Source organism: Trachurus trachurus (genome assembly GCF_905171665.1).
Source record: "Trachurus trachurus genome assembly, chromosome: 21".
Lineage (NCBI taxonomy): Eukaryota > Metazoa > Chordata > Actinopteri > Carangiformes > Carangidae > Trachurus > Trachurus trachurus.
Genome location: NC_139899.1, coordinates 26,748,009 through 26,763,097, shown reverse-complemented (window position 1 = coordinate 26,763,097; position 15,089 = coordinate 26,748,009). Strand labels below are relative to the sequence as shown.

At 42.6% G+C, this 15,089-nt stretch overlaps 1 protein-coding gene across 1 annotated transcript in view; it reads left to right on the top strand.

Annotated features, from left to right (window-relative positions):
* Positions 1-15,089, top strand: part of cntnap5a (contactin associated protein family member 5a) — a 126,344-nt gene that overhangs the window by 61,400 nt on the left and 49,855 nt on the right. The window contains exons 9-11 of the mRNA XM_083997498.1: positions 3,730-3,873; positions 6,968-7,127; positions 12,842-12,948. Coding sequence (XP_083853624.1) covers positions 3,730-3,873; positions 6,968-7,127; positions 12,842-12,948 — 411 coding nt within the window. The remainder of the gene's footprint in view (positions 1-3,729; positions 3,874-6,967; positions 7,128-12,841; positions 12,949-15,089) is intronic.

The window sequence follows — 15,089 nt, the reverse complement described above, 5'->3', positions numbered from 1 at the left end:
CGGCCTCGCTGTTTATTCCATGAAACGGTCAATGGAGTGGAGAAAAGCGCCCGTGGCACCAACAGTCTCGCGGCACGAAGAGCTTGCGCTGCAAAGCGACAGGCACCGCTGGACTCGCTGTGGAAACCTCAAGTTTTCCCAAGAGCTCGGACATATCTGATTGTAGACACCGCTAAAATAACTCCCAGGGAGCAATTCTGCGTGACCGCTTCCCACCGCCAACCCACACCCACGTTCACATCCACCTCCCCGCTTGCTCCCGAGCTGCAGCAGCAACAGCTCAATCTGGATGCAAATGTAGTCAGGGTTGGGGGAGAGGGGGGTGCACAGTCAGAACTGAGGTGTGGCTCAGTAATTTGGACTCCCAGCTGTCATGGCGGCATTGTCCTCGTGGAAAGCTGCAGCTCTGTGAAGATATGAGCTGTCACCGGCAATCTAACAGAAATGTTTGTGTGGATCAGACCTGGAGTGGAGCCTCGTACTCATCCTTAAAATGATTTTCTGTTGTTTTTTTTTGGTTCCTAGGTAACAAATTATTATATATAGCAATTTGTGTGGGAGAAAAAGAAAAAAAAAGAAAAATCAAGTTTGGATCTTGATTTTTTAGTTTTTTCTACCAGAAGGGAAATGGTGGCATCTGAAGGGGAACGAATTGGATGAAACAAAGGAACAAATGGTGAAATACAATTTTCAGAAATCAAGGAGGACATTTTGCAAAATGAGCATCAGGATGATTAGATGTGGGAAGTAAAAGATCAGAAATAAACGGACTAGTCATGGCACCGGGTGAGAAATACCGACACAGCACAATTCACAATCACAATCACTACAATATTTTCTCATTTATTTTTTTTACGCCTCGATGAGCGCCGAGGTGTCTGTGCACAGAAATGCACCGAGTTGGAATTCAAAAAGGAGACGATATTCATTGAAACCATTTGAGCGCTGAGCTCCGGGTGGTTTGAGATCATCGCATTGAAATGCTGAGGTGTCGTGAATGTGTTTGTGTTCATCTCGATAAATGATTTGCAGAACAGAACAGTACAAACAGAAAGTTTAGGTTAGAGCAAAATACCACCCAATGTCCAGCATCTAAAACACCAATAAATTGACTTCAAACTTTTGTTGGATTGGACTTAAAATCGATGTTCCCTCTCAATGCTTACAGTACTATAGCATTATACTGTATGAGAAGATTTCTGCTCTGTTTTGATGTGGAGAAAACAATATGGACGAATGGAACAAAAAGTACTGAACTGTTTCTAAACCCTGGATCTGGCTTTATCTCTTAAACTATAGAAATGTTGTCATTGTGACTCATTTACCCCCTGCTTATCTGTACTTTTTTCTTCATATACTGTAAAATAAACAAACAAAAACCCCAGTAAATTTAGGGAAAAGTTACTGTGGTTGTTGTGATAAATCTTACAATGTAATGTGATATGTATGTTGTCACCAGGGGATGTAAGAAAATATCGATAAACTGATCGCATCATTTCGTTTTGCAATACCGCATTGATATTTAAAAGCACTGTAACGATTTTTTTGGAACGGTGGTGGTTTGTTTTTGTGTGTTTGCATTTAAAACTCTAACTGATGGTTGGCAGCAGTTAATCAGCCCCCGCCTCCTCCGCTCCAACTGAACAATGAAATCTACTGAGAGTAGAAGTCGTTGGCTCATCACATGCTCAAGTGTTTAGCACAGTCAAAAAAGGGAAAAATCAAAGTCTATATAAATGGTGGGACCTGGGCAAACAATAAAAGACACATAAACATAAATACTATAATGCACAATAACATGTCCAGACGAGTAAAAGAAAACGTAATGTCTTGTTTATAGTAATACAGCATATTGCGATATATCGTATCGTTGCCTCTGTATCGTGATATGTATTGTATCGCGAGATTTCTGCTAATACACATCCCCGCTTTCCACCAGTTGTACTACATCGTCCCCTTCCTACACATTACACCTGCTTTCAGTTCAGTCCCTAATGTTTAATCATCAGGATTAAAGATGCACTGAGGATGTGCGTAACGTTATGACATCAGAACGGTTGGGACTCGCTGCCGTTGACGGTTCCATATGTTCAACACACACACACAAAAAAAAAAGAAACAAAGGCAGATATTGTTGTGTGAACCTGTGGGACTCCTGTGAGTCATGAGACAGTTGGAAGAGCGAGCAGAGCTGGTCGGGTCCCGCGGTCGGTCCAGCACAGATGTTCTATAGTGTGATGAATGTCCAATAAGGACTAAGTGTTTACAGAATGCAGCGGTGTGCCAGTAATGAATCTGAGGGCAGAATGATGAAGTGAGTCTGGGGGTTTGAGAGTGGGAGCTGCAAGCGCGTCTGTGGATAATATCAACTGATAGAAAACAAGGCCTCGGTGATACTTTTTCCTGCAGCGCAGAGAGAAGCCGGTTTATGTCGCAGCTTGGTGAGTTAATGGAAAAACAATTCCCACGCTGTTGGTGGCGGTAATCAGTATGGATGTGGAAGTGTTTGCATCCTTAGAGGAGACATTTTGACATTTCCGTCTGTCTATGTGTGTGTTGAAAATGCAAAACCAACCAGTTGCATGTGTCTGCTATTAAGTGGCGTTGTTATGTCTGCAACACACAGGCAGCGAAATGTTGCTGTCATAGCAGTCAAAGAGCTTTGGAAACGTATTAATAATAAAACAACAGTTTTATAATCATGTGCACTAGCTGTGTTGTTCTGTAACCATGAACTCGCAAAGACACAATTAACGTGATTTATGTTTGAAGTGTTTCACTAATTAAGCAGACAACAACATCCTCACATGTGAACCGGAGACTTAATTAATTGATCAGGTGTAGGAACGAATCAAGTGAAGTGATAGTTAGTAGCAATATTGTTTTTCCTTGAGTTAAATATGTGTAAATAAATATTGTTTCTCAAATGCACCTGAAAGCTTCACAAGTTTTAAAAATCTGCCAACAAAAACAGCTCTTGACAGTGTATTAGTTTTATGCACTAACGTGTGATTTGTGCGCGTAATACGTTGCGTTTGATGGGATTATTACGGCTCTGCTGAGTCTTAATCAGTTGTATCAGAAGTAACTGCAGCTGTCAAACACCTGCAGGGATGGTGAAGGTGTATGTATAGGTATAGGTATAAATAGCTGTGTACGAAAGCAGCACTCTGTCACGATATACCACTGTTTTCCATGCAACCACAGTGTTTGTTGACGGTGGTTAATTAACACCAAGAAGCCGATATTAGACTCGCTTTTCCTCATTAAATGTTAATTTCATCTTAGATGGTAAAATATGCAGCAAGAAGTTTGTTGACAAGTGACGGAGTGAAGGAGGGAGGAAGAGAGGGGAGAGAGGGGAGAGGGGGGCTTGTGTTTTAGGCTGGAAGTGTTTGAGACTCCTGTGTCAGTGACAGTGAAAACAACTGTGAGGAGGGGGGGCGGGGTGGGGGGGGGGGGGGGGGGGGGGGGGGGGGGGATTGTGCCGAGAGGAAATTATGCTCTTTGGCTGCAGTTTTGTCAGGTATTACAAAAACATCCCCATCAGAAGTATCGGAAAGTCTGTCTTTAATTAAAACCCAAACTAATTCAACCTGAGTCGTGTTCTCCCTGACAACACGAAGGCCGGCGGTCGACCACCAGGACTGTGAAACATTCAGACAAAAACACAAAAAGTAGTCTGTGACAGATAACTCCGTGCTAACTAAAGTGTTTGCTCATGTGCAGGTCACAGAGTGAGCGACGGGCTGTGGCACTCACTCAGTCTGGACACCAGGAACCTCCAGATCTCTCTGACCGTGGACGGCCAGCTCTGCCCCACCACCGAGCTGTGGGAGCAGGTGGAGGCAAGAGGCAACTTCTACTTTGGAGGTAAGTGGCTTCTCACACAGTTAGGTCCATGTTAGATTGCATAAAGTGGTATTTCTGTGTCTTTTTCTGATTATAGTTCAGCTCGAGGTTCAATATTAATACTGTGAAAGTATCAAAGCCTCAGTCCACAGAGAAATGCACACAGCCTGTATTCAGAAACTGAGCCTCAAAACCAGCCGTCAGGACTCCCTGTCACTTTGTGATGTCACAACAAATCCAATCAGAGGAGACGTTCAGACCGTCCTCTCTTCTGATTGGCTCACTGACCTCTTGCTATCAGAACTCCAATACGAGACAGCTTTTGGTTCTTAAAGCCTCTGGAAACCCAAATCCACCAAAGCCTCCTAACCATGTATTTTAGGGTCTTATGTACATATTATTAAACATGTAAAAATAATTAGAAAAAAAATTCCATCCAAATTGAAAATATTTGTCTTTTAAGGTTTTGTACAGTAGGTTTGAATTGGGCGGAGTTATCTCTGGGATTTATCACGCAATAAATCCTACCACTCATAAATCGCCACGTCAGTTCTCTCACCCAGCCCCCCAGTGGCAGCGAACAAAACCGTTCTGCTAACGGTCGCTCCACCACTCCTCTCTAGTCCTCACAACCAGAGCCATGTCAACCGGGGATGTGTGTGTGTGGCGATTAGCTTTTAGCATTTATTAGCTTTCCAGCGCGACCTGCCCTGTCTGTCTGTCTGTCAGTGCCCACAACTCCTCTCTACATGCAGCCGATACAGCCGTTTCTTTTGTGGGGGGGAGGAGGGGGGGGCGGGCGGTTTAAATCCGCGATCAGCATTTAGCATTTATTAGCTTTCCAGCGCGACCTACCTTGTCTGTGTCTGTGTTTCAGTCTGTGTGTGTGTGTGTGTGTGTGTGTGTGTGTGTGTGTGTGTGTGTGTGTGTGTGTGTGTGTGCCCACAACTCCTCTCTACATGCAGCCGATACAGCCGGTTTTTGGGGGGGGTGAGGGGAGGGAGGGAGGGTGTGTGTAAATTGGCGATTAGCTTTTAGCATTTATTAGCTTTCCAGTGCGACCTGCCTTGTCTCTGTGTGTGTGTCAGTCAGCCCCTCCTGGCGCTCACACAGACATGAGTGACGGTTAAAAGCTTGTTTTTTTTCTGTGAGACTACGACCAAAGACGGTTATGATGCTCCAAAACGAAGCTGGTAGTCTAGTTAGCTGCTAAATAGCATCAGTCAATCGATGCACGTCCTCCGATGAGGACTTTTTTTTTTTTTAACGGTCGCCATTGACGTGTTGCTATGACAATGGAGCTGTCAATCATAGCGTTATCTGCCACGCCCACACTGTCCTGACCAGTGGCCTCAATAGTGCCTCAATAGCAAAATGAGCTGTTTTTAAACAAGGTATTCTAATAGTTATGAATAGTTATTGTCACTCAGACTTTTGTGGATGCTTAATGAGGCACTTGACTTTGATATAATATAAGCATTTTTACTATATATAGTCGGGTTTCCAAAGGCTTTAAAACCACAAATATAACTTCTTATGGATCAAGACTTAGGATAAAACACTTGAAAAAAGTTTTGGTGTTTTATTGTGTAACTTGAAATTTAAGTTCTTCATACTTCTCAAACTATGTTGGTGAGTGGTTTACTTGACAATCCATTCAGCAAGAATAACAATTATTGAAGTGAGAGAACATTATCTCATTGGATAAAACAGATGTTGAGAAAGTTTTCCTTTAAAGACATAATTTTCAGTTGCAAAAAGGTTATAATTTGCAATGTATATATGTTGCAATAAAATATCACGAAGTGTTTTAATTGCAATGATGTCATAGTGTGATTTAGGGATTATGAGGATATCTTTAAACAAAGGCCTCTGTTGGTTCCCACTCCCACTGGAAAAGTGTAAATATGGGACCTTTACTCATTTTAATTTATAGTTGCAAAAAGGTTATAATTGCAATGTATCACAATATGTTGCCATAAAATATCACCAAGTGTTTAAAGCAGAAGTAAGCGGAATGTTTGTGTTAATATAAGTCTTAAATAGTTATATCTTCCGACAGCAATCACTTATATAGAGTGTTTGGTCCGAAACACGGGTCTGTCAGTCACTCTGCTCTGCTGTAAGCCGAGGAGAAAACTTTCCTTGTATCCTACAACCTTTATCCAATGAGGAGAGAGAACGGCATAAAGGGGCGGTCCTCTCTGTGTGTGCAGCCAAAGGATGCGCGTGAATGTGGTGACGTAGGGACGAGGGCGGGGACTGCTAACTCCATCGGCTGACAAGAAGTTAGCCAAAACGACTGGATCGCTTACTTCTGTTTTAAATTGCAATGTCATAGTGTGATTTAGGGATTATGAGGATATCTTTAAACAAAGGCCTCTGTTGGTTCCCACTCCCACTGGAAAAGTGTAAATATGGGACCTTTTAAAAGTGATAAACAGCTGGTAGTGTGAGATGTTTTTCTACAGTCGCCTGCAGCAGATCCAGATCAACAGGAGTCAAGCAGAGACTTCACTTCATTATGTGACTCAGATTACACAGCTGTTTGACTCAGACAGACCGGGTGCAAAGGTGAACCTGTGCTAGACGTCCCTGAAGAGTCGCTGTTTTTAATTGTGTGAAAATAAAAAAAATAAAAACGGATTAAAGAGAGCAGAGGAGAAGTACATTCCCTTTTTATATCATAGATAATAAACACTAGATATTACTGTTACTGCAGTTTATTGACTGCAGAGAAAGCTGGTGACCTTAAAGTGTAGAAATACTGTGTAGAAATACAGTAGTTAGGTGTTAAAGGGACAACGAGGAGTTTCTCCAGTGGCAGAACGAAAAATTCTGCGACAATAAAAAAGCCTCATATTAATGTGGATGAATCTATGTTACCCACACTTGTTAATGGGCCCATTTTAAATATATCGTTTTGTCTCTATCGTTATTTTGTTATTATTAGTGGTGGCGGAAATGCTGGGCGAGCCGACCAGCGTTTCCTTAGTTTCGGTTTTGTGGTTTTTCGTGTGGTTAAGTTCTCAGATAATACAAACTCTGATTTCTCCTCTCTGTAACACACCGTAACAGACTATTTCCTGAAATGTTTTGTGTCGTTTCCATCCAGGATGTCCCAGCATGGACTGCCAGGTCCCGTCTGCGACCTTCCAGGGGTGCATGCGGCTCATAATCGTCAACAGCCAGCCGACGAACCTGAGCCATGTGCAGCAAGGACTGCTGGGAAATTATAATGAGCTTCAGTTCAATACCTGCAACATAAGAGACAGGTAAAGCACTTTGACAGTTTTCAGAGGGGGGAGGAGGAAAAAGAAAAAAAAAAGAAGAAATTTCTGACATTCAACAGACAAAATGTGTTGGACGTGAAAGTCGGAGCAACATTATCCATCTTGGCAGCAGAGTTACTCGTGCCCACATTGTTAATTTGTGAGTGGCAGTCTGTTGTCTGCGGAGCCGCCCCGAAAGTCACTGACATCTTGTCCCGCCGAGACAAACACGCTGACAGGATCATCCAATTAAATTGCAACAGTAACTCGGTAACACCTTTCTCTGGCAGAAGACTATGCTAACAAGCTGCTCCCCACCGTCCTGCGTGCCATGCTGTCCCTCATTACCCCGCGCGGCTGCGGGCCCCCGCCGACCGGATCGACAGAACCTACGAGCTCCGTCCGCGAAACGTCCCCTTTGGCGTGCGTCGGGAACATTTAAAGGAACGTGAGGGAAAACAGGCGAAGTGTCTTTTTTTTTTTTCTTCCCCTTCTTCGTACTCCTTTGTCACATTTCAGACTAGCTGGTTTCCAGGCCAGACTGTTCGCTGTCGGAGAACGTGCAAACACAAGCGTGGTGTCGGAGGGTGAAAGGAGCTAGGCGCCGCAGGAAGTGACAGAACAATGGGATGAGATCTGGGGGGTGTTTGTCCTACGCTGAGTCACACAAGTGTTTTCTTTCTGTTTGGTTTGGTTTGTTTGTTTCCCTAAAAACTCGTTGATGAAGACGGAGAGAAGAAAGATCCAAAAGGCAACACTCGACTGTTTGACCAGTAGGGAGCAGGAGAGCTGCACAATAAGCAGAACTCATTTGAAATTGGGTTGACATGTTTTTGTCAGCGTTGCCTTGGTTGCCTCCACAAAAAGCCAGTGGGATTTTTACATTGCAGTGGGCGGGGACTGTACGTGTGGTGGACTGGCCACCTGTATAACATATATATTGTTGTTTCACCTCTTATATACTTTTTCAATTAAAATGTAAAGCACTTTGAATGGCATTTATTTGCTTTGAAAGGTGCTATATAAATAAAATGTGATTGATTGAGTGGTATATACCAGGATAAACCCCGCCCTCAGCCTGTGTTTGCTGGGATTGGCTCCAGCCGTCATGTGACCCCACACAAATGACTGATATAGGCATTCTTTTTTTTTTTTAAACTATATTTTTTGGGGCTTCTTTGCCTTTATTTGACAGAACAGTTGAGAGAGACAGGAAATGAGGAGGCAGAGAGAGGGACAATGGCATGCAGTATAGGGCCACCCGATGTGGACGACTGCAGCGAGGACTGTAGCCTTCTCTACCCACTACGTCACATGACGCCCCAGGCATTCAATGATCTTTGACGCGTTTTCAGAAACCCGCTTGGGGCAGAAAAACTTAAAGACGTCTTGAAGCGGCTCTATGATAGCATGTTACCGGCCAATCCCGTTGTACACTAAGCTCCACCTGTGGGATTGTCTGCTGCTGTGGGAGGACTTGGCTTTGGTGATGGAACGAGGAGAAGACGATAAAAGCTGTTTTTGGACTGAGAGGATGCAGACTGTCTGAGCCTGGAGCTGGAGGAAGCAGTGATGCTGCAGGTTCATGATGCTGCACAGAGTTAGCACAGGCTCACACACGCACACAGTGTCGGCAGAACGAGCTCATTACGGCTCAGGCATAAAAATTCAAGACACTATTTTAATTGGACGCAAAACTACTGTAGGACCGCCCTGGAGTTTAGGATGAGTCATCAAACGTCTGAAATCATTTTACAGGAAGAGAAAATACACCAACGCTGTAAAATACTGTAAAAATACTCAGATAATAACTTTTGGACATGAATTTGGCAAATATCTGGGGAACTATGTAAATCCGGTCATTTTTTCAGCTGTTTTGCTAACCCTGCTCCTGGCCATGTGCTTTTGTTTACAATGACGCCGGCGATAAATCAATCAAAAGAGTGGGACATAACGTTACAGTATATATCATATATGATGTTACGACGTGTATATTTGTGTAGTCTTATCTGTCATAAACAAGATCTTGCAAAGTTGTTTTCCAGCTAAGAGAGGCTAGGTAGAGCCTCCATTCTCCGTCATAACAAGTTACAAGTCCTTCATTAAATTCTCACAATTACTCCGAAGCTGTTTAATTAAGGTAAAAATGTAGCAGAGTTAAGGGTAAAATCCTGCATAGTTCCTCTTTAAAGCTGAAAAGATCATTTTTTCATTTCATGGGGCCTTTAAAGAAATCAGGACACGGGTGTTCAACAAGGATTTATGTGACATTTTAACCAAAAACACAAAGAGTTGTGGACGAACACGGAAACACTCGACATCTTTACCCACTCACACACCGACTCCGCAGGCAGCCGAGGCTCTAACCTACATTAATGGCTGATTTATGTCCGTTTTTGTTGTGCACATCACAAAGAGGTGTAAACAAACATTAAAACATTATCCTCCTCCTTTAAAGTTGACGCGTTTGACCAATTTCCACATCAAACAGACGTGGAGCAGCATTAGCACCGTTCCGAGTCGGACTTTTTTGTCTAATTACTGTAAGTTGAGTCTGTACCAACTCCTGAGGGAAACATCCAGCTTCTCAGACCTTTAAACGCTCCGCTCTGTCTCTCTCTCTCTCCACCAGCTACAGTACTTGCTGACTGTGGCTGTGCAGCGTGTGGTGCATGTGCAGGTGGAGCAGCGCACTGAGCTTATCAGAGTGACAAACTGCTGCTGCTGCTGCTGCTGGGAACCAGGCTGATGAGGACAGTGATCTTGCACAGGCACAATGCTGCATCATAAAACACAACGCAATGAATAACAAGAGGTTTCGCCCCCTCTCGAAAATTCAATTCCGTCCAATTTTATTTGTGTAGCACCAAATCACAACCTACATTATTTCAAGGCACTTTTATAGAGTAAATACAATATCCCAGAGAGAAACCACACAGTTCCCACCATTAGCAAACACATGGTGGAAAGTGGAGAGGGGGGAAAAGCACTTTAAGCTCCAACAGAACCAGAACCAGGGCGGCGGCTCCATCAGGACCAGCCTTGTGTACTGATCATTTCAAGATAGGGTAGATTGCAGTGTTGCTGCAGCAGCAGAGTGGAGAGTGCAAAGTAAAGAAAAACTCCACAGTGTCAATATTAAACTCTTAACAATGAGATAAACAGTAATTCATGTGCTATCAGATATTAAGATAGAGTGCAGTGTTTGTTATAATGTATTTAAGCACTGTCCAACTGATAGGGGATAGTTAAAGGGATAGTTCAACATTTTAGCAAATTGGTCCATTGCTATAATCCCTATAGTCATAGCAGTAGGTTCATTACCTTTAATTGTCGGTGCAAGCTATTTTTAGAACGGCGGAGCAGAGCCGCAAGCTGCTCAGAGCTACGCTACGGAGGCTCATGGGATTTCTTGGTTTCCCTCATCAAACTCATCAAATACACAATCCAACAACTCAAAACACTCTCGTGGACAGGTTGCGACCTGCACATTCACCACGCTGTGAGATAATAACAGGATGTTACGAGACAGAGTTGTTTTAGAGGGAAATGCAGAGACTGCTTGCCGAAAAACTGCCCCTGACAGGAACACGCATTAGCGGTTTTGCATGAATTTACCTCTAAAACAACTCTGTCTCGTAACGTTCTGTTATTATCTCATAGCGTGGTGAATGTGCAGGTCACAACTTGTCCACCAGAGCGTTTTGGAGCTGTTGGATTGTGTGTTTGATGAGGGAAACCAAGAAATCCCATGAGCCTCCGTAGCGTAGCTCTGAGCAGCTCGCGGCTCTGCTCCGCTGTTGTAAAAACAGCTTGTACCGACAATTAAAGGTAACGAACCTACTGCTATGACTATAGGGATTATGGCACTCGGCCAATTTGCCAAAATGTTGAACTATCCCTTTAAAATGAAAATAATAATGGCACTTACAGTAACAACAGCAATGATATAATAATAATGGTAACTGTAATAATATCAGTGTCGGGTGTGGATCCTGCAGAGACACCTGCAGGACGAGGACAGAGGAGATGTTCACAGCAGAGAGGACACACAAAGTTAATAACATGCAGCAGTCTGATATAAATGCATGCAGAGAGAGGGAGAGAGAGAGAGAGAGAGGTGCTCGGTGCATCATGGGAGATCCCCCCGGCAGCCACGGCTTTTAGCAGCATAACTAAGGGATGGTTCATGGCTCACCTGAGCCAACTCTAACTGTGAGCTTTATCAGAGAGGAAAGTTTGAGGCCTGACAGCTGAAGGCTGCGCCTCCGCCGCTCGGCTCGGCTCTTAGAAACCAACCAGGAACCACGAGTAGAAAAAGAAAATACAGAAACACATTATTGAAGCATTAAGAGGTAACAACATCACCAAATGAAAAAAAAAAAAAAAAACTGAGATATGAAATCTAAATGTGGGAAAAAAAACTACAGAAGCTTTTCATTTAATATTTATTCTCAATCTTTGAAAATCACTCCATAATGGATTTCACTAGAAATATGCGAGGCTTTAAAGTACAAATGAAACAGCTTATCTATATGCATTATGCAGCCTGTGTGTGAGTGTGTTTACAGAAACAAAGGAAGTTTCTTAGAGCTAAAATTAAATGTATAAGAAGCGTCTTTGGTGGCGTGCGGTCGGCGTCTTTGTGATGTCGTCCCTCGGAGCATCAACGTTTGCTGTCATTTCACGCAACTGTGGCAGATTAATGACCCCACGAGTGTGAGAAAATTAACTTTTATCAGTGTTAATTTCCCTTTTTTCTCTCTCTGTGTGTCTAATTAAATCCCGTGACTCAATTTGTGGTCAGTGTGCACTTAGGTGCTCCGGCTACTGTAATTTCATGACCTGTAAGGGCGCTCACGAACACGAGATCAGAAAATAGCTTGATGGTAATTAAACCAATGGGTGCAACCTTATCTGTGTTGCGGCTGGCCCGCTCCGCTGCAGTTAATAGGTGAGAGATGAAAGTGTATGAAATTATAGATGCACGCTAGAAAGGCTGGCAATTATGTGAAACTGGAGGAGGCTTGAGGAAGGGACTATTAATCAGAACAGTGCGGTTTAAAAAATTCTGTGAAGCGCTCATTGTGGTGAAATCCCATTAACAGGCATCCTAGTCTGAAGGTGACAGTAACTCTTTTATTTTTAGAGGAACACGTCGATGTGTCAGCTTTTTTTTTTTTTTTTTCTCTCCCCCTCAAGCTCGAGACAAGGGCGCGGTACGAGACGCCGTCATTTCACAGTTGTTTGGGATTTTTAATGCGGCTTCACAAAACATGAATAAACAGCAAATGATTCTTTTGGGCGAGTTCAAAAGCTGCCGCTCGTAACGGAAGACAAAAAAAAAAGAAAAGAAAGAAAGAAAGAAAGAAAGAAAGAAAGAAAGAAAAAGGGAACAGCGAACAACGGGGTCTTGCTTACCTGATAAATAAAAGATCAGCTTTGTAAACGCTAAGAAAAGATGTATCTCTGCTGACACCTCATGCCTCAGAGGGTTGTACCGTGTTTTGTTTTTTTGTTTCCTTGCCGTTGCTCATAATATCTTCATTTCTTTCATGAGCCGAGGTTGCTGGGAAATTAAAGTGCGCAGGTGTATTAGGAGTAATTTAGCCTGACAGGGAAATTAATCAGCCTCCACTTCTGGATTGTCGGTCAAACAAAACGTTTTTATTGAATAATCAGTATTGAACTGTGTTGTTGTTCTTGTTTTTTTCCAGATGCCTTCCTAACCTGTGTGAACATGGCGGCCGCTGCTCCCAGACGTGGAGCTCCTTCTCCTGCGACTGCTCGGGAACAGGATACTCCGGAGCGACCTGTCACAACTGTGAGCAGTTCATCTCACCTTCATTCCTTCACCTTGTCTCAAACCTGCTATCACAGCTTGTGCTGCCTCACCCTCCTCCTCCTCCTCCTCCTCCTCCTCCATTTATTCCAGGCCTACTGAGCTGTGTCATTTGATTCAGCCACACACACACACACACACCTTTACCCATCTTTGCTTATAGTTTTCTTTTGTCGGGTGCAGCTGAGAGGCAAAAAACTTTGTCCTCCTTCAAACTGACATGACCTCACAATCATCGCCGGCTCTTCTAGCTTTTCAAATTTCTGAGAATCTTTTTTATTATTGTTGGTGTATCTTTAAATAGCTTTAGACGGATTCAGTTTAGACTGACTGTATGTGTAGAAGTGTCAGTTTCTGACACCTCCCGCCCAACATCACCTTGATATTGGCTGTGGAGACTGATGTTGCAAACTATGTGTGAAATTGCCCTGCCCCAGAATACTGATTTCTTGTTTATATATGCAGGCAAATGCAGTTTTCTTCGCACGTCGGAAGGGAACATGACAGAAAAGAGCATCTGCTGAATTAAAAATAGGCGCCTTTTTTTTCTTCCCCCCAACTCAACTGTCATCAACTTCCACCCCCCAAAAAAAACATGATTTCTATCTACAGCTCAGACTTGAATATCTGAAACCTGAGTATTTGAATCACCAATCGACTGTTTGGGGCTGTAGAGGAAGAGACACGGTGTGGACACAGTTTGAAGAGCAAGCGTGTGAGGAAAACGTGTGATTCAATACGATACGATAAGATGCGATATGATACTTTATTGTCCCACTTTGGTCGCACCATAAATGCCTTGACAGCGACAATGACAACAGACAGTACATCACCAGCCAAACCCTCACAACAACAGTTACATAACAGTATTGCACATATCCCATAACATTACACCTATAACACATTTGTATGTTTATATATGCAGGCAAATGCAGTTTTCTTCACACGTCGGAAGGAAACATAACAGAAAACAGCATCTGCTGAATTAAAAATAGACGCCTTTTCTTTCCCCCAACTCAACTGTCATCAACTTTCTACCACAAATAAAACAAAATTTCTATCTACAGCTCAGACTTGAATATCTGAAACTTGAGTATTTGAACCCAATCACCAATCGACTGTTGGGGCTGTAGAGGAAGAGACACAGTGTGGACACAGTTAGGAAGATGGTGATATGATACGATAACGATACCATACGATACCATACGATACCATACGATACCATACGGTACGATACGATACAGTATGGTGCGATACGATACGATACAATACAATATATGATACGATAGGATACAATATGATACGATACGATATGATACGATACAATATATGATATGATACGATACAATACGATACGATACGATACAGTATGGTGCGATACGATACAATACAATATATGATACGATAGGATACGATATGATATATGATATGATACAATACAATACGATACGATACGGTACGATACGATACAGTATGGTGCGATACGTTACAATACAATATATGATACGATAGGATACGATATGATATATGATATGATACGATACGATACGGTACGATACGATACAGTATGGTGCGATACGTTACGATACAATACAATATATGATATGATACGATACGATATGATACGATACGGTACGATATGATATGATACGTTACGATACGATACAATATATGATATGATACGATACGATACGATACGATACAATATGGTATGATATGATACGGTACGGTATGATATGCTACCATACTATACAATACGATATGATGCGATACGATATATGATATGATATGATACAATACAATACGATATACGATATGATGCGATACGATGCGATATACCTTATTGTCCTGATTGGGGAAATTTGTCCTTGACTCGGTAACTGCACCATAAATGTCTTGACAGTTACAATGACAACAGACAGTACAACACCAGCCAAACCATCACAACAACAATTACATAACAGTATTGCACATATCCCATAACATTACACGTAGGGTATTACACATTCACACACAAATGGAAAAAAAACACATAATAAAAACCACCATAATAAAAGCACAAAAAAATAATCTTCGGCCTGAAGCAGCACTGGTAAAATGGTTTGTCACATTTATGCTAATGT